Raw genomic sequence first — 24,098 nt, 5'->3', positions numbered from 1 at the left:
GCGCGGGGAGGTGTGAGGGCCAGAAAGAGCGGACGAGGAGGGGACCTTTCCAAGTGCAAAACTCCACTATCAATAGACACAACGGTGCAAAGAGGCAATTCTGATTGTAGGGCAGGGGAGAAAAGGGGCTGAGACCTTTAATAGCCACGTGATCTCTGGCCAATAGCTACAGGAATTGGTTATTTGTTCGGAGGAGCCATACGTTGTTTTCGTGATTATTCTTGGTCTAATATTATTTGGTCTGAACAAACCCTCCTGAGATTTATCAGCCTCGCTCTGAACTCCCAGTCCTGATCTGCTTGCAAAGCCTGCACAATTATTTGTTTGATTTAAAAGCAAAGACACGGGTATTTTATTTCCTTAAAAAAAAACCCTATGGCAAACCAAGGAGGGGCCCTAACGGGTGAGAACCATGGGGGGGGGGGGGGGGGAGGACTGAGGCCTGCCCCGCTATCGTAAATTCGGGAGTGCACATCCTGTGCTGGATGGGGAAAAGTTCTCAGTAAGGAAATAGATTTTAGCCTCCGATTTGATGGAAAGGTCTCTGAGCAGAAAAGAACTGGGCTGGCCAAAGAGCAGGGTGATGAGAAGCGACCCTAGTGTTCGAGACAATACAACACAGAGCCATTGTTCTTCCCTCCACACTTACTGTCCTCTCTCATCAAGCCCCGCTGAAAAGTGGCATATGCTAAGGGGATGTGTAGAGACTGCAGCTTGTATAGATGTACCCAAGCTAGCTTTAATCTTCCCAGCTTAGGTACCGGAGCAGTGAAGCCGCAGGGGAGGGAAGTTGTATACGCTGTATGGAAAGAGACACTGCAGTAGCCATGTTTTAGAGAAAGGGGCCTTCTCTCAGGAATGATGAAACCATAAAGGGCCTGCCGTGATGCCTGGAGGACTTTGTACAACCTGCGCGCTCCCTCTGAGCAACTGCCCCCATTTGATCATCGTCCTAGCTGCTCATCTTGCTGAAGCAAAGGTGGGAGTGGAGAGAGCTGCAGGTATCTTCAGCTGCAGAGCTAGGGAGTGAGCTCTGGGTCCACCTTCCCTCTACCTTCTCAGCTTTCCAAGCACACAAACTCCTGGGAGGTGGCCCCGGCGTGTTGTGTCTGAGGAGTCATGCTGGACCATGGCCTCATGCTTTCGGCCTCTCGAGGATGTGACCTCGGTCTGAGCAGAGAGCTGCTCCCCTAAAGAGAGCCCGTCTCTAGCAGAAGGACAGTCCAGTGATAGCCTGCAGCCAGCTCAGTGCTCTTAGCACGTCTGCACAAGAGGTTGAGTGCTAAACTGAGCTGAGCTCACCGACCACTGCCAACTTCCAATCCAGGCAGTCATTTCAGTAGTAGGTCTAGCCACAGCAGGAGTCACCAGCAGCCCAGATATCAGGTGTGCAGGGGCTTGCACTCATCCGCTAGCATGTAGACGGTCTTTCTGTGCACCAATGAGGGGAGGGGGGTGTATGCTGGGGAGAGAGATGTTTGGCATGGAACGTCACCCTAGCTTGAGGGTAGTTAAGTCTATCTTCGGCCATGTGTCCATGTGTCTGGCATTACATGTCACTGACTCAGCCTGGGGGCCAGCGCTAGGGACACAGAGAGAGCAGTGTCTCCAAGACTTTGGCTGTCAGTCAAACTGGGATTGGGGAATTCCAGGCTGGGATGGCTGGGGGGATGGTAGGAGGGGGCTGGTGTTGGGTTTTGATGTGTTTGATGTCCCTTGGGTGCAAATAGGATTAAGGCAGATAACTCCCAGGAGCTGGGATGGAAGTTGCTCTGTAACCCCCGCAAGCATTATGGTGGAGTCTCACCCTTAGACCTGGTCCACACTACACTGCCTTGCGTCGACCTAGCTGTGCAAGCTTCTTCGCTCAAATTTGGCTCTCTATGCTGATTTAGGACCCCACCTCCCCGAGTGGCGTACAGTCACAGTCGACATAGTTAGGCCAACGCAGTATAAGTGTAGACACTGTGTTGCTTATGTCGACTGTAACTTGCCTTCAGGAGCCGTCCCACAATGCCCCACACTGACAATACAATCGTTGCAAGTGCTCCTGGTGAGGACGCTGACGTCAGTTAGGTTGACGTAATTTTGTAGTGTAGACGTGGCTTGAGACTGAAGTGTCCTCCTTTTTTTGATGGCCTGGTTTGAGGCTCATGGTGTTGCTGTCCATTGACTTTCCAAGGAGGGAGAGTGCAGCTGTGATACTGGAGAGGTTGGCCACAGAGATGGGTGTGTGTGTGATTGGCTGGTGGAGGAGAGCGGGGATGGGTGTGGGAGGGGTTGTCCTAAGAGTATTAGGGCACAGGAGAGAGCAATTAGCCAATCAGACCGTGAGCTTCAGAGTCTTACTAGAGGGATCACAGATAGGGAAGGCATCTGATGGATTTATTATGGCCCTGTATAAGAACACAGAGCCCTGCAATGGTGAATTTCATTTATAATTTGATTTTAGTGCAGTGTGGGGGTCTGGTAGCCCTGCGTAGTGATCTCACACTGTGGGCAGCCTTCCCTTTCTATGCCTCCTTTCTAGAGCACGCCTGACAAGGTGCTGCCAATTCATCACCTTCCTGACTTGCAAATGCCTCTGCTCTCCCTGTCCTGGGCCTTCACAGTGCCTTGTGCGCTACAGCTCAGGGCTGAGCCGCTGCGCCTGAGCCTCTCTTGAGCAGAGATGGGGCAGCCACACGTTGGTGATGGAGACAGGAAACCGCTGGGGATTTGGTTGAAACTAACAAACCCATTTCACGTGCTTGACCTTCAGGAGACTCAAAGCCAAGTCTCTGGAGGGTGTGTGCTTTGGAGTCTTAACCTGCCAAAACTCCACTCCTCACGCTTCTCCCTCTGGAGAGAGGATGAGAGAACAAACACCACTGGACAGATGTGTAGTCACGCTGCTTAATGCTCTCCTGGAAGGTACTCAGATGAGTGCAGTATAAAAACCCATATAGAATAAAATAGGGCCAAATCCAGGGGCAAGCCCTAAGGGGCTGGAAGGAGGAATAAATGACACCCCGGAAATGTCAGCCTGTCAGTGATAGAAGTGGAGGAGGCTAACAGACTCGTTCTGCCAGCCTTTTTAGATACTCCAGCTTCACCTACAGAAGAATTTCGGTGACCAGGGTCAGAGTCAGAACCGAGCCGTGAACTTTCTCACTCCTCTGGTCCGTGCAGTTGAATGGGTGTTCGTAGCACCGCGTAACACTGGGCTCAGATTAGAGGTTAGCACAATGGACTGGTGCTTGTAACCTGGATTGGAAAAGCGATACAGTTCACACTTCGGGCAGCAGAGCCCGTCCAGCCAGGAGCCTAAATGCACACTGGCTCTTTCTTGGAATGCTGGAGCCCAGACATGGGTTTGCCTTGGAAGAGCTCAGGCTGGCCAACTTTAGCTTCATCATGTGCAAGGGCCACCAGGCCAGTGAGGCAGGTCTCACTGCATTTCCAGCTTGTCTAGAAGAGATAAACCTGCCGAGACTTCCAGCCCAGAGAGCCTAGGCTTGAGCAGTTTGAATACTTAGGACTGGTTCCAAGAGGCAGATGAACTTCTGGTTGCTTAAACAATCGGGAGCTCTGTAGTTTTGGAGGTTTTTCCCATTGCCATTGAACAGTTCAGCTCTGCTCCTGGGAATCAGGGTGGTTCAGTCCGATCTGGGTCTTAGCCCTTTATGCACGGCGCAATGTCTCATTGCTAAGCACATAGCTGCTCACACATGGATGAGCGCTGCCTGCATCCAAGCTTTGTTCGCTTCTGCACCGCTCGCTGGGTTCACTTGACCTCCTTTCATTCTGAGCCTGGTGCCTATTACAGGCTTTGCTGACCCCACCCGGTGCTCCCTTTAGTTTATCTTTCAAGAGGCAGCGAGTGTGTGCGTGCAAATTAGAGCTATTTAGCAAAGTGGTTAGTAGGGATTAGAGCTGATTATCACAGGGGAGGCATGTCCCGAAGAAGAACACTGGATTTGTAAATCTGCCAGTGCCCTCCTGTCCCTGCTAAAAAGGGATTTAAGAAAAACAAACCTGAAAGTGAAAGAGCTAATCCCAAAGGGGATTTCCCACCTCCCTACACTGTTTGCATCATAATTTCCCTTCCTCCTAGAATGTTAGCAGGCAGCAAAAGTGACATAAGGCTCTGGCCATTGAAAGATGATCGTCTCTGAAGGGCTGGCTCCTGAGTAGGGGTGTCTTGTTGGCTCCTTTCCCTCCACTGTAGGCTCCGGCATCCTAATCTGGACAGTTAGATAGTGCCGACCTGGGACTTGCACAGGTTAGTTAAACCAGTACAGCTCAGCCAGGGAAAGCCCTTTTGTGGATGTAAACCAGTTTAGAAATGGCTCATTTAGGCGAGTGCTGTTTCATCTAAATCAGTTTGAGTGCCCGCAGAGGGGCTTCGCAGTTAACTAAATCGCTTTAATTAAACCAGGGCAAGGTTGCAAGTTGACAGGGCCCTAAACTTCCCGGAGGTGTTTGCATAGTTTTGCTGGGCACTGTCAAACTGCCATCATACTCCATTCCGAGAGGGGCTGCATTGCAGTGGTGGTGGGTGAAGTTATGCCTGTGTGTACTGCGTTCCCCCTAACATTTGAGATGAAAGGCACTAAATAAATGTCTCTGCATAGAAAAGGACCTGCCCCCAAAAACCCCAGCTCCAGAGTATTGCAAACATGAAGAAAGTTCAAATTCTGCTCTGAATTTTTTGGCTCGTGCTTTTCTCTCTCATTGTCCTGCTGCAGGGCTTTTTAAATCCATCATTCATAGCACTTGACAAGCATTTCCTAGCCCTCGCTACACCTCTCTGAAGGTAGGTGTCACCTCCATTTTACAGATGGGGAAACTGAGGCACAGAAAGGGGAAGTGACTTTCCCAAGGCCACTCAGCAAGCCTGTGGCAGAGACATGGAATAGACCCCAGGTCTCTTTACTCAAAATCCTCTTCTGTAACCCCCCCATCTATTCCGACATCATTAATTCCGTCAGGTCTGGAAGTGTAGCCTCCTGAGGATGTTTGGTATTGTGTCCCTTTGTCTCAGTGGAGGTCAAGCTATGGTACCCTGCCAAAGACAGGGCTGAGTCATACTTCCAGGGATTGAAGTCCTGGACTACTGCATCTCGGTGGATAAACAGGGGACCTCATTGTCCAGGACTCTCAGTCCAATACCTCCATCCTAAAGGGGACAAGATATCTTGAGAGGTCATACCTTACTTTAGCATGGAAATTTAAAAGAGCGGGGCCCGTCCGCTGAGAGTCTGATGACCTCAGGAGAGCTGGTTGGTTCTGGTCCCCAGCTAGCAGTCAGAGATAGCGTATGGAGAACAGGTGATTGGGAACCTTCTCTTGTCCAATTTGATTGCAGACCTGTAATGGAGGGGCAAGGAAGCAGAAGCCAAGTTAGCCAGATGAGCTTCCACCCCTCCCCAGTGTCCCTGTTAAATTTATTTCAGTCATGTTCCCTTTTATTGCCATCAGTATGGTTCCATTCAGAGTAACAAGCCCAAGGGGACGCCCTGCACTATACAAGCTGTTGTAATACAGACCAGGCCTGGACTTGAGACATTAAAGATTCCAATAATGGGTTGAGGGGATGGGACATGGTGGAGGTTGGACTAAGAGAGACCTTCAGCCTTGAGTTCCTCCATGCTGCAGGGGCTCCAGCCTGCAGGGCAGAGTTTGGCCCTGCGCACCGAGCTAGCAGGGGGAATTGGCCCGAGCGTTTCTGGCATACAGCAGAGGCTTGCCTGAGGAGTGCAGGGAGGTGTTAATATTTTGGAAATCTGTGACAGATGGCTTTGCTTTGAGTGCAGGATGCCTCAGCAACAGCTGAAGCCCTGGTGATATCACAGGAGTGCACTACCGAGCTAGCGTATGCTGCTTCTCTAGAATCTGAGGATCTCAAAGCACTTTATAACCATGAATTAAGCCTTGCCCCAGCTCAGCGTCCTTTCTGTCTTACACATGGGGAAACTGAGGCATAGAGACGGGACATGGCTTCCCCCAAGGCCAGTGGCAGCAAGCCTGGGCAGAGATGGCAATCGAATCAAGGAATCCTGACTCCCAATCCTAGCCCGGCTCCAACCCTTAGACTTCTCTTTGAACCCATCTTTCCGTAGGAGGCTAACAGCACTGATGGGGCCACAAAGGGTCTAAACATAGCACAGATCCTTTGCTCTGAGTTTGGGGGGGGACATTTTTCAAACCTTTAATATATTTATTTGGAAGAACCTCTCCCCCCACCCATCTCCATAAGAAAGCTGCCGCGCTCTGGAAGAAAGCCGGCTTTGTTGTTCTTTCTGCAGTGCTAAGCAATGTGGGGTGTCAGTTTCCGCTCTTGCTCCTGTTTGAAGCCCGGCTTTCATCTCCGACACAGAATATTTATTTTTCCCTGTTTGGGAAAAAGCCCTAATCCCCCCCCCCCCCTTTCCCATCCTTATCTCCCCCCAAAATTATTTATTTTGAATGGAAAGAGCTAATGTCTGTCCCCTTTCTTCCTTTCCTGGAAGAAGGACAGTTTCTGAATAATTGCTACCAAGACGGGATACAAATCTCTCCTCTCCAGCACGCCTTCGCTCCCTTTCTCCTGCCCTGCTCGATCTTCTCCATTATGTCTCCCAGCCTCATTCCTCTACCCACTCTCCCTCTTGTCTCCATCCATCCCCATTCCTTTCTATCCATCCACATCCTCTGCTCCTTTTCCTTTCTCCTGTCCCTCTCCCAAGCTTCATCCTCTTCCTCCAGCCCCCCATTTTGGAGCTCTCTAGGCTGGGTGTGTGAAGGGGCCCTAATTGGAACAGGCTGGCTCAGCTCCTGCTTCCTGCGTGGGAGGGAGAGGCTGCACTTGTGAAAACAGTTCAGAAGTGCAGACAAATTTTGCCTGATCCTGCCTAAATAAACAAGGGCTCAGCTGGGGTTATTTGCCCAAGGGTTCCTGCCCTCCTCCCGCACCCAGAGCAGGGCACCTAGGAAAGAGCAGGCTGTTCTGGGACAGGCTGGGGTGCTGCGGGTGCAAGGCTCAGACTGTGGGGAGAAGCACTCTAACATGAACTCCTATGGGGGAGGGCATGGAGAGGGTCCTTCCATTTTAGCCCTGACAGAAGTGTGCAGCCGCCGAGCTCCACGGTTCAGGCCATATACATGGTCCAGGCAGGGCGTGCTCCATCCAGAGCCCTTGGAAACTCAGCTCCTCCAGGTCACAAAGGGACGCAGCTTTGCCTGTCCTTCATGTGAAGCTGTGGATGGGTTTGGGCCTATGTGAAGCCCACACCCAAGTGGCCTCAGCAGACACTTTGGAGAACCTTGCCTGAGTCTTGGGTTTAGGCCACCTGAACCTGTCCTTGCTTTTCAGTGAGTTTTGGTGGCCCCCACCTCTCCTTAGCAAGATCCATCCCCGCTCCCTGCCTGTGATTTACCTTCTGCTCCCCTTCCCCCATGAGGGGAACCAGCAAAGGGCTGGACAGCTGCGCAACAGGGGTGTGGAGAGCTCTGGGGGCAAAGCCTCCATGACTCCCAGCTGGCTGGCAGGTGAAAGCAGGTAGATGGAGAGTGAGTCTGCCCATAAGTGCAGAGGAGGGTGTGGGAGGGTGTGGCAAACCCAGCAGGGAGTGTGGCTTAGGGCTCATTGGAAAGAGGGGAGAAGGGCCTTAATGAGAGCCCCAGCAGGCTGGGGTGATCCAAGGTGCCTAAGATGAGTAGATTCCTCATTACCGCCCTACAGTCTGTTCTGGAGCAGAATGCACACAGGGTGTCGGAGGTGCAGTCTGTGGAGCACAGACCAGCGCTGCAGCTAGTTCGGGGCTGTGCACCCCCTCTGCCCCCAGAGCTGCGTGTCTTTGTCCTTCAAGGAGTGAGGTGCTAAGGTGGGCACTGGCGGGAATCCATCCTTTCCCTTCTGCCACGAGGCTGTTCCTCTTTGCCCTCCCCAGCCGGCCCTTTCTCTCCTCGCAGGGTGAGTTGGATGCCAGTCTCACTGCCATCCATTTCCCTGTTCCTTTCTGTGTCTCCCCCACAGTCCTCTCAGCCACTGCCTGCTCCCAAGTTCTCCAGTTCCCACCTCATGGCTCACACCTTCTGCGTCGTGTCAGCAGCCATGACCCTCTCTGCTCTGGGCTTCTCGGCCCTCCTGCCTTCCTCATGTCACCCCTACGCACCCTAAGCCCCTTGGGGAAGGGACCGGCTTTGCTGTCAAAGCTGGAGGAACAGGGCCTCCACTCCTCTGAGTCAAGCCAAACAGCTTGTGCTGTGAAGCATCCTGGTGTCATGAGCTTGTAGCTGCCGATCCCCTCTGTTTGGCGTCGGGCGCCTGTGGAGCAGAGGGCATTGCCCTGACCGAGGGAGCTCTCAGCCTTCTGCCTGATAACCATGCAGCAGAATCCCAGGCATCTTGCTTGATTAGCCGGGGAGTGTGAGGGGGCCTCGGAGTGGGGGCAGGAGGCATTTCACTTTTACCTGAGCTAACAGTGCGCTGGTTCCTGACCTCTGCATCCATCCATCAGAGGAAGGACAGGAGGGGCAGGCGCAGGGGTGACCAGGTCAGCTAGCTCCACTCTGACCCACCGGACACCCATTTGTGTGCAGGCTACTGTTTAAAGTAGCAGGGGCTGGACAAGGACACACTGGTGCTTTCGGTGGGAAAGAAAATGAGCTGCTAATGGGAGTTTTCCAGGGGCATTGACTCCGTGGTGTGGAAGCTTGGGATAAAAATGACTCTGCTCTCCCTACACAGCCTAAATGTTATTTATTTTGCTTAAGCAACCAGATGCTAGCGCCTTGACATCAGCTAGAGGCACTTGCATTTTGAGGTCAAATTCCCTAAAGTTTGTAAGTTTTCAAACTCTTTTTCTCCCCCTCCCCTTCCCCCCCCAAAAAAGGGATGTGAATAAATAGTTTATGAATGCGAAGCTGGTTCGGGACAGCATGTGCTCGTAGCTGGGGGGTGAACTCTGGGACACCCTGCCTCTTTGCTCGTTTGCTGTCTTAATCTCTCCAGCCCTGCTTTTGTAAAAGGTATTTAGATGCCTAATGCCCATTGGTTTCAGTAGGCGTCAGGCACCTGAAAAATCAGACTCTCTGTCTTTTTGTTTTGTGTATGTACCGCACAATGGGGTCCTGGTACATGACTGGGTTCCTAGTGCTACTGTAATACACCTAATAAACAATGTACAGCGCCCAACGGTCCCTGGTTGGGTCTCGTAGGTGCTACCGCCATACAAATAATTGGTAATAATAAAAGCTGCCTCTGGATTTTGATGGGGCCCATGTAACTGTTGCTGCTGCTAGAGCTGTTCGTCCCAGGATCTCCAGTCAGGACAAGTTTTTCCAGTACCTGGTGATTTAGGGAGCCCTGAGATGCCTGAAAGAGACTGGATTGGCGGAGGGCGTGGGCTTGGCCCTTTCTGAAAATCAGGTCCATTTAAAGAGCCTGAAGCTGGGCCCCCCAAATCCCTTGTCACTCTGGAAAATCTTGGCCTCATGAATCAATCCTCATAACGACCCATGTGAGTTGCTTAAACATTACCTGTCCCCTTTTCATACATGTGGCAGCTAAGCCACAGAAGAAAATAGCCTGATTTTCAGAGCAACAACTCCCATTGGCCGTTTGAAATCAGGCCATACAACCTTGTCTGTCATGATGCTGATCCTATACCTTAGACGTCAAGGAGAGTTTTGTCATTGATTTCAGCAGGAGCAGGATGAAGCATATTTCGCCAACAGTACAACTCCAGCAGTGGTAGCTACCGTAGACGCTGTAGAGTGGACATGGTGGTAAAATCCCCTGGGTCCTGTCTGCCCGAGAGCTTCCACTTTTGTTAAATATTTTTAGTGCAGTTGTAACGCCGACGGACCCTGGTCGTCGGTGGGCGGGATTGAACCTGGGATTTCTGGAGCTTAGTGCATGAGCCTCTACCATATGAGCTAAAAGCCAACTGGCTGTTAGCTAAGGCTGCAGAGCAGACTCATTCCCACTAGATGGGACAGACCACCGCACCCAAGAGGTGTGTGGGTTACCCAGTAATGCCCAGAGGGTCCCATACAGGATCAGGACCCCATTGTGCTAGGTGCTGTACAAACATATCAAACACATTGTTCCAGTGTGCCCAGATTCCTGATGTGCTTGTCAAGCTGGCTGTTATAAATGAGCTGGTTTCTTATAGGCATCACAGCGGAGCTCGGTCTTAAGGAATGAGGGGTGGCCCATTATTCGTAGCACCCGTGCAGAACAACACACATTATCCCAGCTCAGACAAGACTTTAGTAACTGGTATGAAGCCATGTAGTGAGTCAGTGCTGGGATTAGAACGCCTAATCTCCTAACCAGCATGCAGACCACTACTCTAGTCTGGTTTCTGGTGCTTTTAAATGATGCTGCAAATTCCAAGAGAAGCTTAGGAGAAACAAACGAGTTTGACCTGGTTTAACACCCTCTGTCCCTAGAGAAATCCTTTCCAAGCCCTTGTTGTGGGTGTGTGTGTATGTGTTGAGGACAGGGGAAGTACATAGAGGAGCACATAATATTTGGCGCAGGTTGGGTCTTGGAAACCAAGTTTAAGGTGGCAATGAAAATTGAACCAGCAGACTTTAGCCTCATCCGTCTTTGCTATAAATGTTCTTCTTCGCTCTGACCTTTGGGTGCCTGCTCCAAACCCACAGCACCCGTGACACTGCACTGAGATTGATGGGAGACAGAATGCTAGGGCCTGATTTTTCTCTTACATACCCTGGCGTAAATCGGGAGTAACGGCTCTGAGTTCAGTGGGGTTACATCCGTGCCTGTGAGAGGAAAATCAAGCCCGCTCTGCACTTTGGGGAAATACACACTGGTTTAAAGGGACAAAAAAATAAATTGATGGGTCGAATTTAAGTATCTCAAAACCAAGGGAGGCAGAGCTGAGATAGAGAGGGGGTTTCTTCTCCAAAAAAGCCTCCAAATCAGCTGTCTGGGACTAGCCCACAAATGGATGTCTCAGTCCTGCCAAGGGTTATGCATGTGTGTAACTTCACCTGGCACCATTCCCACAGCACTCAGTGCAATTACCACTGTGAGGCCTGTGGGTGTTTTTGGAGGATCGGGGCCCTAATGTATGAAGTTCTAAAGAGAATTAGTTTCACTCATAGCTACAGATCCAATAGGAAAAAATACAATAGAACATGTCAGAACACACTCTGAGTCTAATGTACACCTTCCAACAAAGAAACCAGCGCCACATATTTGAAACAACAAATTTGGAAATTTAAGGTTTTGTACTTGTTTCAATGATCTAGTTTCATACAAAAAAAATCACCAAGAAACATTGCAAGTTTCTGTTTTCCTTGCTTTAGCTTGAAAATGGGCCCACTTTTTCCTCAAATGACCCCTGGCTATGAGCCAGGTCTCAAATTTACCAAGCTTCCTTTGTGCGAAATGTTCATAGGGAATTCCTAAATTCTTGACATTTGAACAGGGGGCTGGGGACCCCACCTATAAACAACTTTGCAGATGCTAATTTGCCTGTAATAAAATGGTGACAATATTTACAAACAGTTTCACAATTTTGCACATCTAAACGTCCCCTCCTCCTCCCGGTATGTTGCCTGAAGAGTTCTGCCTTGCACATGTGTACGTGGTTGACTCAGTGGGAAACAAGGCTAGAGAAGTTTTCTTAGGTTAATCCTGAATCATCATACAGAGAGAGAGAGCATTGAGCTGCAGTGTAACCAGCCTGCTAAAGGCAGGGGACAATGTATGCCTGTGCGGTCCCCTGTAACCGCAGAGTACAGAAAGCGAAGCCTTAAAAAGTAACATGATAAAGAAGGGAAAGATGCATTGATCCATTTTCACTCAGCATGATCTCAAAGCAGAAGATGGATAGTAGAGATATCTAGGGTTCCTGTTCATTCCTTCAAGCCTTCTCTAATAAACCCAGTAAATAACTGAATGCAGCATTTGAATCTGTTGTTTTCTAAGGTCCTGATTCTCCTATCACAGCAAAATAACTCCTTGATTTACACCGTGGCATGAGTGAGCAGAGAATCAGGCCATGAATTTTGAATGGAGTGTGTGTGTGTGTATCTGTAGCAGTTTAAAAGCTACTTAAGCATGGAATTCTGTCATTCGCAATAGATGAATGGCAGGGTGACTGGTTGGAGTGATTCATAGGGAAGGGCGTTAAAAAGCAAGAGATTTGATTTAGCATCTCTGACTCTTCTATTGGAGCCAGCTGCCCATCGTGCACGTGGTGACAAAAGGCAGAAGGTGCAAGGGTGGAGACAGTGAAACAGTTTGGTTTGGTTTGTGATGGGACTGCATTTAGACCAAGCTGTGTGTCTGAATCCAGGAAAGGGATGTGGATTTTGCATCCTCACTCTGAACAGCACAGATGAATATGTGGGTCGTGGGCAGATCCAGTCTCTATGCAGGGCTGTGGGCTCAAATGTGGCTCTTCAGAACTCAACCTGCAATAGGATCTGCTAATATGGACCTCTGTGGAGTTCAAAGGGCTTCCCCATAAGCACAGGGCGTCTGCACTAGAGGATCCCATTGAAGTATCAGCCCTTTAAATAGTGCCTGTAAAAAAAAATGCCTGTGCCCATCTCCATGTGTAAATCCTCCTGCATGTGCAAATACTGTAGCAAGGCACTTGTGAAGTTGATTGATTTGTGCATGCAGAGATGGGGATTTGAACATGCAGATATAGCAAGCGCAATTTTATGATAATGCGGCCCCTTGATATATTTCTGTGGACATGCTTTTATTTTTAGTATTAAAGTCTCAGTCAAGATGGGTGGTTGGCAGTCTGGGATGGTCATGGAGTATTCAGAACCTTTCAGTGCGTAGGTCACCAGTTGAAATCCAGCCCGACTCTTTGAGGACTGGAGGTTGTTACCGCCCGATGACTGGCCTGTGTGAAATGAGTTTCCAGCATTCAGACAAGTTCTTACTGTCTGTATTCCAAAAACACCCACCACCACAACTGGCTCTCATTGGGCAGTCTCTGCAGAGGGACCAAAGACTGAATTAACCACGAGGGCTGAGTTCCCCTATCTGCCCTCGAAAGGGTCCCTGCAGGTCAGGAATGGAGCAGGAAGCTTGCTTGGCTGATGCTGGGCTGCATCTGCTCTGTGGATGAATAGGGGACTTCAGGTCTGCAGAGCCGTCTAGACCTTTCGCTAGCCTTGAGACCCTGGTTCGACACAGCACTTAGCACATGCTTAACTCCCATGGAAGTCAGGGGGACTTCAGCACATGCTAAAAGTGAAGTGCATTGCTGACCTGGGGCCTAAATTCTCACACGTTTTGAAAGGGTAATAAGGCCTGTGGCACACAACAGGCACAGCTGCAGCTGCACTGCTGTGAGGTCTCTAGTGTAGTCGCTCTAACCTGATGGGAGAGAGCTCTCCCGTCAACTTAATTAATCCACCTCCAACGGGCGGCGGTAGCCATAGGTGCCGAATCCGTGGATGCTCCGGGGCTGGAGCACCCACGGGGAAAAATTAGTGGGTGCTCTGCACCCACCGGCAGCCAAGCTCCCCTCCCCACCCCACCGCTGCCTCCGCCTCCTCCCCTGAGCACGCCTCGTCCCCGCTCCTCCATCTACCTCCCAGCGCTGACATAGCAAGCTCCAGGAGGGAGGGGGAGGAGCGGGAACGTGGTGCGCTCAGGGGAAGTTGCTGGGCCAAGGGCTAGGAGGGGGCGGAGTTGGGGCGGGGACTTTGGGGAACTAAGGGGTTGGAATGGGGGCGGGGCAGGGGGCGGTGGAGTCTGGGTGGGGCCGGGGGCAGAAGGAGGTCAGCACCCACCGGCGTGAGTAGAAGTCGGTGCCTATGGAGGTAACTATGTTGGTGGGAGAAGCTCTGCCGATATAGCGCTGTCCACACTGGTGCTTAGGTCGGTGTAACCTGTGTAGACATAAGTTCTACTGACATAAGTGGTAGTGTAGACATGGCCTCAATAGAGCTGGCTGGGATTTCAACGAGAGCTAAAATTTTTAGTTTTTGGAAACCAGAGCCAGAAATTCATTTAAAAAAAAATCCGTTTTTTTGACAGAAATGGAATTTTTTGCCATGAAAATTTCCCTTTTATTGAAAAACTTTTTGTCGTTCAAACAAAAACGTTTAGATGAACTCCCGCATCTGCCACTGACCTTAAGCAAGTCATGTCACCACTCTGTACCTCAGTTTCCCCATTTGTAAAATCTACCTGACCTGCCTCTATAAAGTGCTTTGAGACCTACAGTGCTACAGCAGGGTTAAGGGCTTGGTGACGATTATTTTATGATGACTTTCTTCTGTAGTAACATTATATTTCAAGAGTGTGTTTGAAAAATGAGCACTTCAAGGGTCAGATCTCTAATTGGGAGGATAGGGATTTTTGAACAAATATATATACACCTCTACCCCGATATAAAGCGACCTGATATAACGCGGTAAAGCAGCGCTCTGGGAGGGCGGGGCTGCGCACTCCGGCGGATCAAAGCAAGTTCAATATATAACGTGGTTTCACCTATAACGCGATAAGATATTTTGGCTTCTGAGGACAGCCTTATATTGGGGTAGAGGTGTATATATATTTTATTGCAGCCACCCTGAAAACTGAAGTGGTTCTTGCCATATAAATGCTTCTCACCAGGATTTATTCCAAGGTCCAAATTTCTGGGCTGACATCATTGGCTCTGGTGGGGGTGGCCATGCATTGCTCAGTGACTGACTCAGCAATTGCTTCACTGTATGGATTGTGCGTTATGTAACTCTGTGTTAATCCGGGATTTTCCAGCTCTTTGTTCACCTCCTTCCTTGAATGGCTTTTCTGCTGGGTTTTCGTCACGCTGCATCTTGTTACAAAGGGACTTTTTCCAAGATTCCCTGTGCTTCCACCTCCTCCTCTCTCTCTTTTTCTCTAGGATCTGTGGCTGGGAACCAAGTGCTGGGCATGGGGCAAACCAACTCAGGGGAAGTAATACTCCCCCCCTCTCCCCGCCCCACACTCTTCAGTTTTCACCTAATCAAAACCTTTTGGGGCACTTTGAAGTGTTCAGCCAACTCTATTTTTCCCTTTTTCATGCTACCGGGTTCCACAGGGGGCTTGTGAGGCTTAACTGATTGATGTCTGTGAAACGCTTTGGTTGTATAGTAGCCAGCAGCTCATTCTGTGATGGCTCAATCATGGCCAGCCCTTAGACCTTGTGGAGTGATGTTATACTACATAAAATCTGTAAATCAGAGAGCCAGAGTGGGCGTGTCTGCGTCTACCATCCTAGAGATTCCCCTTTGCATCTGCGCCAATGGAATTCTATCTCAGCTACACAACATCAGAATATTCCAGTACTATGTAAAGACCCCGGTCCAGCAAAGCACTGAAGCACATGTGTCTCTTTTAAGGATCTGAACAATCTGGTTGTAATCAATAGGACTATTCATGTGGGAAACCTACAGTTTCTACTGACTTCAATGGGATGTGCTGGCGCTCAGCATCTTTCAGGATCAGGCCCTAAAGGAATTTCCCAAAGCTGAGTGACGTCAATGGGAGACTTTGCATTGATTTCAATGGGCTTTGGAGCAGACCCTAGAGGTCTTTTTTAAAAATCATGTGTAGTAAACAATTTTAAGGTATAATTATAGTGTAGATAATAGATTTGTGGTTTTCTGTTTAAAAAACACTAAGGTCTGACTTTTCCCCATCTTAATAATAATAAATCTAGCTCTTGCCTAGCGCTTTTCACCAATAGATCTCAAAGGAAATCAGTGTCATGATGTGCTTTTGCATTGGTATAACTCCATTGACATCAGTGATTTACACCAGGATAACTGAAAAGAGAATCAGGCCCATTGCTTCTAACCCAGCAGTGTCCCTTACCCAAGAACGTCCTTGAAACAGTGGCATGACCCCAGGTTAAAACTACCACTTCCAACCTGTGCTGCATTGATGTGATATGTTGTCACATGCTATCCTGCTGGGGAGTTGGTGGGTGAAGTTATAAGGCAGCTGGGTGGAGGTTTAAATTCACGTTGTTAGGCTCACTTATTTTTCTGATTCAGTTCTGGATGTATAATTCCTGTGGCTCCAAACTCCGTTATCCTCTGCCTTAGTGGGGCATGAGATTCGGTGAGTTGTTCATTTGTCTCTTCCTCTGCTTCTTTCAGATATGGAATGTGCAGATGTGCCTTTGCTAACCCCGAGCAGTAAAGAAATGATGTCCCAGGCGCTGAAGGCCACCTTCAGCGGCTTCACGAAAGAACAACAGCGTCTGGGAATCCCCAAAGGTACGGCACAGTAGTGCCCAATGGGCAGAGCCCTGTGCAACAGGCAAAACCGTGATAAACCAGAGGCATTTCTTCATCTGAAATATCCTCTTCTCCAAACCTCTTGCTTCTTTCCATTCCATCTCTCTTGCCATCACCTTGATCCCTGGCTTCTCTGGCTGGAGGAATACACAGGCGATATCTTCCTCCACTGCTTGACAGATTGACCTATGTGATCTCTGTCCACCCCATTCAGAAGCTGAGACAACCTTTGCTCTCATCTACCTCAGTGAGCAATACGCCTTTAATTGAGTTCCCTCTCCAGGCAGCATAGGGACCCTCTACTTCTGAATATTGTGTCATGGGAGATTTTCAGCTCCTTTAATTTTACTATGGGCAGACGGTGTCAGGTGTCCTTTGGCATAACCTGCAAGGTGCTTGTGGTTTGAATGAAAAAAAAAAAAAGATACTGGAAGACTGATGCCCGTAGGGAGAACATGGGCTGTTATAAACTTTGTCTCAAGCCAGGGTTAGGAGCAGAGAAAGGCTCTGCAGTGGCAGACAAAAGTAACACTCGGCCCTACAGGATGAAGCTAAATTGATTATGTTCCCCACCATTGTACGTTATACTTATGTCAACCCAAAGGTGGGATCTGTGGGGCACTGCCCCAGTTTGTATAGTTGTAGGGATTACTGATATTTTGGTCCCCACTGATGTAGTGTATCTGTAACACATGGTGATTGAACAGCTGCTGTGTTCCACACTAGAAGCAGCTGCATTTCAGAGGGTGGGTGAAGTGACCACTGTAGATCCCTGACTATTAACTTCCTGAGAAGTCTTATTAATGGCTCTCTCCCGTGACCCCTTGGTGCAGACCCCCAGCAGTGGACGGAGACTCATGTACGGGACTGGGTGATGTGGGCTGTGAATGAGTTCAGTCTGAAGGATGTGGATTTCCAGAAGTTCTGCATGAATGGGGCTGCCCTCTGCGCTCTGGGCAAGGACTGCTTCCTCGAGCTAGCGCCTGACTTCGTGGGAGATATTCTCTGGGAACATCTGGAGATCCTACAGAAAGGTAACTGAGTGGGTCACCACATGGGCTACACCAAGGGGCCTTGGATGCATGTATTAAAGAGGCAAACTGAATCTCAGGCCCTTCAAGAGCCCGACTTCGGGTCTGACTGCAGTAGGATTCAGTAATTTACCAACCTCTGGCACAATGATGCCTCCAGACTTTTCGGCTAAACAGAATCTAGTGAGGCCATATTTGGATGGGCGACCTCTAAGGAAGAGACAGGTGTCGCCGGAAGTGGTGTTTGTGGTTCTATGCAGCTAGGGTTGCCATGTCTGGTCGGTAGGGGCCAGGGCTATGGCAGGCTCCCTGCCTTCCCTACCTCTGCACGGCTCCCAGAAGTGGCCACCAGGTCCTTGCAGCCCCTAGGTGCATGGGCGGCCAGAGAGGCTCAGTGCGCCGCCTCTGCCTTGAGTGCCGACTCTGCAGCTACCATTGGCCGGGAACTGCGACCAATGGGAGCTGCGGGGACAGTGCCTGCGGGTGTGAGGGCAGCACGCGGAACCTCCCTGGCTGCCCCTATGCCTAGGGGCTGCAGGGACCTGCCAGCCACTTCCTGGGAGCCACGGTAAGTGCCGCCGAGACCCCGCACTCCAGACCCCCTCCTGCACCCCAACACCCTGCCCCAGCCTGGCGTCCCCTCCCACACCCAAACTTCCTCCCAGAGCTCGCACCCCCACAACACCCTGCCCCAGCACTGAGCCCCCTCCTGCACCCCAAACCCCTCATCCCCGGCCCCACCCCAGAGCTCACCCACCCCCCGACCCCAACTCCCAGCCCGGAACACCCTCCTTCACTCCAAACCCCTCATCCCTAGCCCCACTCCAGAGCCCACACCACCCAGCCAGAGTCCTCAAACCCCTGCACCCCAACACCCTGCCCCATCCCGGAGCCCTCTCCTGCACCCTGAACCCCTCATTTCTGGTCCCACCCTGAGCCCACACCCCCAGCCCAGAGCCCATATCCCCCCGGCCCCCCAACTCCCTGCCCCAGCCCAGAGCCCTCTCCTGCACCCCAAACACCTCATCCCCAACTCACTCCAGAGCCCGCACCCCCATCCGGAGCTCTCACCCCTCCCCCCCCACACCCCAACCTCCCACCCCAGCCGAGTGAAAGTGAGTGAGAGTGGGGGAGAGCGAGCGACGGAGGGAGGGGGGGATGGAGCCAGTGGGGGTGGGGCCTCGGAGAAGGGGTGGGGCCTTGAGAAGGGGCGGGGCAGGGTGTTCCGTTTTGTGCGATTAGAAACTTGGCAACCCTATGCAGCTGATGCCCTTTCCTCTGAGGGTCTGTCTACCTTTGAGTGGGGAGGGGTGATTCCCAGCTCGTATGCACATACCCAGGCTAGCTCAGCTCGACTGAGTGCCTAAAAATAGCAGCGTGTCCATGGCAGCACGGGCATTAGTCACCCTGAGTACAATCCTGCTGGACCCCTGGTACATACTCAGATGGGTAGCCTGCGCTGTGGCCCGTGCCGCTGTGGATGCATGCCTGGTTTTAGGCTCTAGCCTGGGTATGTCTGTGCACGCTGGGAATCACACCGCCCTGCTCAAATGTAGACATACCCGAGTCAGCACTGGGTGCTGCTGGAGATGTCATCTTTCCGATAAAACATAAAGCAGAGGGGCCTGAGCAGTTGTGGTCAGTGAAGAGCTCCTGGCACTCTTTGAAAGAGGAAGGGTGTTAACGCCAGCTTCTTGGCTGAATTCCAGGGCAAGGCAGGGACATTCTGCATTCCTAGAAATGAAAGGGTTTTTTTTTTCCCCCCCCAAGGCATTCACCCTTGGCCTAACTGGTTCCACTGGGAATTTTAATCATTGACTTCAATGGGAGCAGCTAGGCCAACACTTTTGAATCACACCCAAACTTTCCAGTTGTAAGTGGAAACTATTTTTCTTTGTTCCTTGGGTGTGGTTAAACAGCAGCTGGTGTTCCACACCAGAGGTGGCTGCGTTTCAGAAGGGGTGGGTGAAGTGATCTCTGTCTATCCATGCATACGACCTTTTGTGGATCTTGATTTTTCATAAACGATCTCTGGAGGGGAGAGTGCTATAGAAATGCAAAGTGTCTGATCCGCTATCTTGGAGTGACAGAGCTACCTAAATGGTTGATGAGGAGCCTGGGCTGTGTAATTGAGACACGACTAGTGGCAGCAGGCACATCCAATTCAGGAAAGTACTAAAGCACATGCTTGACTTTAAGCATCGGCTGTTATCTCATTAATTTCCTCAAGATTTATGGCCCACCGAAGTCAATGGAATGGGCGTTGGATCTGGCATGTGCTGAATTGCTTTGCTGAATGGGGGCTAAAGGTCTAGAGCAAGTGGGGAAAGATGGTGGGTTTTAGGACCCCGTGAAGATACTGCTCCTTCACTGAGAATTTAAAGGAGCAGCTGCCCCAGTTTGAATCAGTGGAGATCTTGAGACTACCTTGCTACGTTCTCCCTACTGCGCTACCAAGGAATTGCTAACGCACGGCAAAGGGCCCAGAAAACGCAGGGGCACTGAGCAAATTAAAACATGCTGTAGCCCACTCTCGCCCCCGTGATACAGCATCTAGTTCTTCCTAGGGCTGTTCCATAGCCCAAGCTTCCATTGCATTATGTATTCATATCCATTGCATCCACCGCCTGCCCTTGCCAGTAATCTGACTTCGGTGGCTTGGAGAGGAGGGGGATTTTGTGCCGTCCAAGAAACGCATTGTCAAATGGAGGTTAATTACTGATTGCTAATTTTACTGTCACCAGTGGTTTGCGAAGGTAAACATGGGTGTGCATGGTTGCTGCAGCAACCTGTGTTTTTCTGCTCCTTGTTTGGCTCCAGCATCTTTTCAGTTCTTTTCTTTTTCCGTTAGTTTTTATTGAGCGCTTGGTAAAGTCACCCACGGTAGCAGGATGGCCTTGTGGTTAAGGCACTCAGTTGGCACTCAGGAGATGTGGTTTCGATTCTCAGCTCTTCTACCAACTCCCTGGGGCAAGTCACTTGGGCTGAGATCCTAAAAGGTATTTAAGTGTCTAACTCCCATTAATTTCCCTTTGAGCATCTGGGCCGAAGTGACATACCCAACGGAATCTATACCAGAGCTGGGAATTGATTTCGGTGGGAGCTAGGTGCCTAAATACCTTTGAGGATATGGCATTCTATGCCTCAGTTTCCCCAGCTGTAAAATATGGAGAATGCTTTCCGCGTTTTGAGGTTAAATCTATTATACGTGTAGGTGCTCAGACTCTGCGGTAATAAGGTCATGTAATTACCTAGGTAGATAGATGCCCTTAGAAGAAAACTAAAAGCCTTTTTACAGGCCAGGCCCTGGATTCAGCACTGGCTGTTTCTCCTGCAAGAGTGTGAAGACAAGAATAAAGATGCAGTTCTGTCCATCTTATCCTCCGGGCGAGGGCCTGGGACTCAGGATGCCTGGATTCTATTTCCAGCTGTTCTTCACACATGCTGTGTCACCTTGTGCAAATCATATAGAGCCTTCATGCCTCAGTCCCTGTCTGTAAAACATGGTTATCTGCATGCCTCTCAGAGGCCCAGGAGAATGTCTGTAAATCACTTTGTGATCCTTGGCTGAAAAGTACTTCTGAATAAGAAAAAGGGCAGAAACCTTGTGACTTCCAAACTGGGAAGACAGGGCCTGCTCCTGCTCCTAATACAGTCAATGGGAAGGATCCTTATTATTCACATTATAATGCCACCCAGAAGCTCTTCCCCAAATCAGGGCTCCATTGTGCTAGGTGCTGTACAAACACAAAATCTCTGCTAGATTTTAAAATGTAAATGGACAAGACAGATTTTTCTATCTGTGTGTTACAGATGGGAAACTGAGGCACAGAGCGATGGAGCAAATTACCCATTGTGCATTGGCCGAGCTGGGAATTGAGCGAACGTTTCTTGAACCTTAATCTAGTGTCTTAATCATCAGCCCTTCGTTCCCAAGAGTAGCTGGCCAGTCTCGTCAGCAGGAGCAGGACTGGGGCCTTGTCTGTGAGACCCAAAGCACGTAGCTTCACCTTCACTAAACCACCCAGAAGCATTAGGTCACATGAGGACACACGGCAACCTCCCGGTCCCTCTTATTAACATGCCTCTCCTGTTAGCTCTTTCAGAGCGAGTGACTCACCTACCACAGGCTGCACAAGGTATAAAAATGGCAGCAGCTGGGCGACTTTTCCTTCATGTATTTGGGTGTTTGCAGTCGTATTTTTCCAGATTTCTTCCTAAAATAACTCCCATTTACCAGCAGCCATCAGTGCCCTCTGCATGACTGTAAACCTAGCTGAAAGTTGCCCTTTTTAACCTAGTCCCACCCTTTCCCTGTGGTCACCCACCCTGCCGCTTGGCAGACTCCGTGGGGGGGTGGGGGGAAAGCGCACTCGGGATTAGATCTCTCTCCACAAAACCTTCCTTTGTTTGAGACTATTTTCCACCCTGCAGTCCCAGGAGAGGAGGCCAAAATTAGCCTCCTTCGAGTGAACGTGCATTATCTTTGGTTAGTTTTTCTCCAGCCTCAGCAGAAATAAATACAGGGAAAGCAATTCGTGCTTTTAGTTTTGTTGCCCTTTGTAATGTCCCATTACCCTGTGTCTGTCCATGCGCTGGGCACTCTGCAGCTGCTCCTGCAGTGAGCGAGGTGGGAACAACAAGAGCCAAAGCAGACACTGTGCTGCTTCCAAACTGGGAAGACAAAATCAGCTTCCTCATGGGAAAGCACTGATGTAATGGATGGAAAGGGGGGAAATGAGATGTGTATTGAGTGTACAGTTATTATTAATTAATTTCCAAGATCAGGCCCCATTGTGCTAGGCGCTGTACATACAGTAGAACCTCCGAGTTCCAAACCCCTCGGGAATGAAGGTTGTTCTTAACTCTGAACTGTTTGTAACTCTGAACAAACCATTATGGTTGTTCTTTCAAAAGTTTACAACTGGACATTGACGTAATACAGCTTTGAAACTTTACTATGCAGAAGAAAAATGCTGCTTTCCCTTTATTGTTTTAGGAGTTTACCTTTAACACAGTACTGTACTGTATTTGCTCTTTTTTTTTTTTTGTCTTTTGTTTTGTCTCTGCTGCTGCCTGATTGCGTACTTCTGTTTCCAAATGAGATGTGTGGTTGACGGTCAGTTCGTGACTCTGGTGTTTGTAACTCTGAGGTGCTACCTTACAGACGCCAAAGAGTATTCAGTAGGAGTAAGTTGGTGGCTCTGCAGCAATGTCTAATGAATGTAGGAACAGCGTCTTCTGTGCCTTGCACTTTTTCCTTTGCGCATGAGCAGGGCAGGAGCAGCAGAGGGGTGTATGCCCAAAACACAGGCGTGTTTTGGGCATACACACACAACTAAAGCTGGTTGAAAAATGAGGAAAATTTTCTGGAACAATGTGTCCCTGCTTTTCATTTTAAAAAAAAAGGCCAAAGAATGAAAAGGAGCCAAAATTAATGGAAACAAAACAATTAACATATAATAATAATCTATATAGCAAGATGACTTGATTGTCGCTCTGAAGCTTAGAATGTTGAGCCAGTGTGAAGAGCTGGTTGAGAGCTCTTTTTGTTCTGAATATCACCAGGTTCAGTCTTCAGCTCTTTTACACTTGATCCATATCACCTGTACAACTGCACGGGCTTTCACCAAGTAATTAATAACATTTCAATAGTGCCTAGAGCTTCCGGCTGAGATCGGAATCCTATTCTGCACTCTCAGAAATCAGGCTACTCATTGGGGCCTATGGCTAGGTTTTTCCAAAGAATCTAAGGGAGTTAGGCACCCAGTTCAAGGGGATTTGGACACCTAACTTGCTTCTGAGCCTTTGAAAATCCCAGGTTAAATGGAACCTGAATGCTTTTGGAAATTCTGACCTCCATATGTAACAGAGTTTCAGCAAAGGTGAGATTCCTATGAGCTTGTTTCTTTAACTTCCCTTTCTTCTTTTAGATGAGATAAAGCCATACTCAGCTAACGGAGTGAACCCCGCATACCCAGAATCCCGCTATACATCGGACTACTTCATTAGTAAGTCTGAGCCCCTTTTTCCCAAAGCTGCTCCTCTTTTCCTCCAGATAGTCCAGCGTATTAACGTGATTGCATCTGGCTTACAGTCAGCTGGCCACTAGCCTATTTAAAATAGCTGGAAGTGGTTAGAAAAGTGACAGTTGTTCTAGGGTTATCTCTTTTCTCAGTCTTCTGAGCCCCACCTGATTTGTGTGCTGACAAATTACTGCCCCAGTCATGGCAGAATGTGCAGCTTTCATAGTATGATTATCCCTCTTCTGTCTTGTGTCCTTTGATCATCAGAAAGATAGTGAATGGTGGGGGTCATCATTAGGCTTCAGAGTTAACAGTCACTGAGGATGACCAGGAGAAGTGCACACTTTCAAGCTGTTGCTTCAGAAGGTCTGCAGTCTCAGACAGACATCACTTCATCGGTCTAAAGACTTAAGCCTACATTTTTAGAAGTGGTCTCCGCTTTTTGTTGCCTGGATTTTGGGCAATCAATCTGAGACCCTTAGGACCTGACTTTCAGAGCATCTGCCCCTCCCACTGATTTTGGGTAGAGTTGTGGGTTCTTAGCATTTCTGAAAAACAGGCCCACAGTGTCTCAAATCGGGTACCTCAAAATCCAGGCATTTTTGAAAATGTGGACCTTAAAATCATTTACATGAAGGTTTAGATTCTGGAGCACCAGATGGCAGTCATCCGGGGAAAGTGCTGGGTCCCTGATCTGGCATGATCCAACCCCCAGCATCAGCCCTTCAGAGCCCATACAGCAAGGGAAGGTTCTATTGTGCTTCATGCACTATTGACAGAATTATCAGCTAAATTT

The 24,098-nt window shown here is 49.5% G+C and overlaps 1 protein-coding gene across 4 annotated transcripts in view; it reads left to right on the top strand.

The window, feature by feature from the left end:
* ETS1 (ETS proto-oncogene 1, transcription factor) overlaps positions 1-24,098 on the top strand; it is a 120,693-nt gene that overhangs the window by 67,529 nt on the left and 29,066 nt on the right. For 3 of the 4 annotated variants that reach the window (XM_024209611.2, XM_024209613.2, XM_024209614.2), the window contains 3 exons: positions 16,105-16,224; positions 17,079-17,279; positions 23,210-23,287. In XM_024209611.2, the coding sequence (XP_024065379.1) occupies positions 16,105-16,224; positions 17,079-17,279; positions 23,210-23,287 (399 nt within the window). The remainder of the gene's footprint in view (positions 1-16,104; positions 16,225-17,078; positions 17,280-23,209; positions 23,288-24,098) is intronic. The other variant, XM_024209612.2, reaches the window with a different exon arrangement.

This window comes from Terrapene carolina, unplaced genomic scaffold (genome assembly GCF_002925995.2).
Source record: "Terrapene carolina triunguis isolate 2854851 unplaced genomic scaffold, T_m_triunguis-2.0 Scaffold374, whole genome shotgun sequence".
Classification (NCBI taxonomy): Eukaryota; Metazoa; Chordata; order Testudines; family Emydidae; genus Terrapene; species Terrapene triunguis.
Note: the sequence above shows the minus strand (reverse complement) of the source record. Positions and strands in the feature narration are given on the sequence as shown.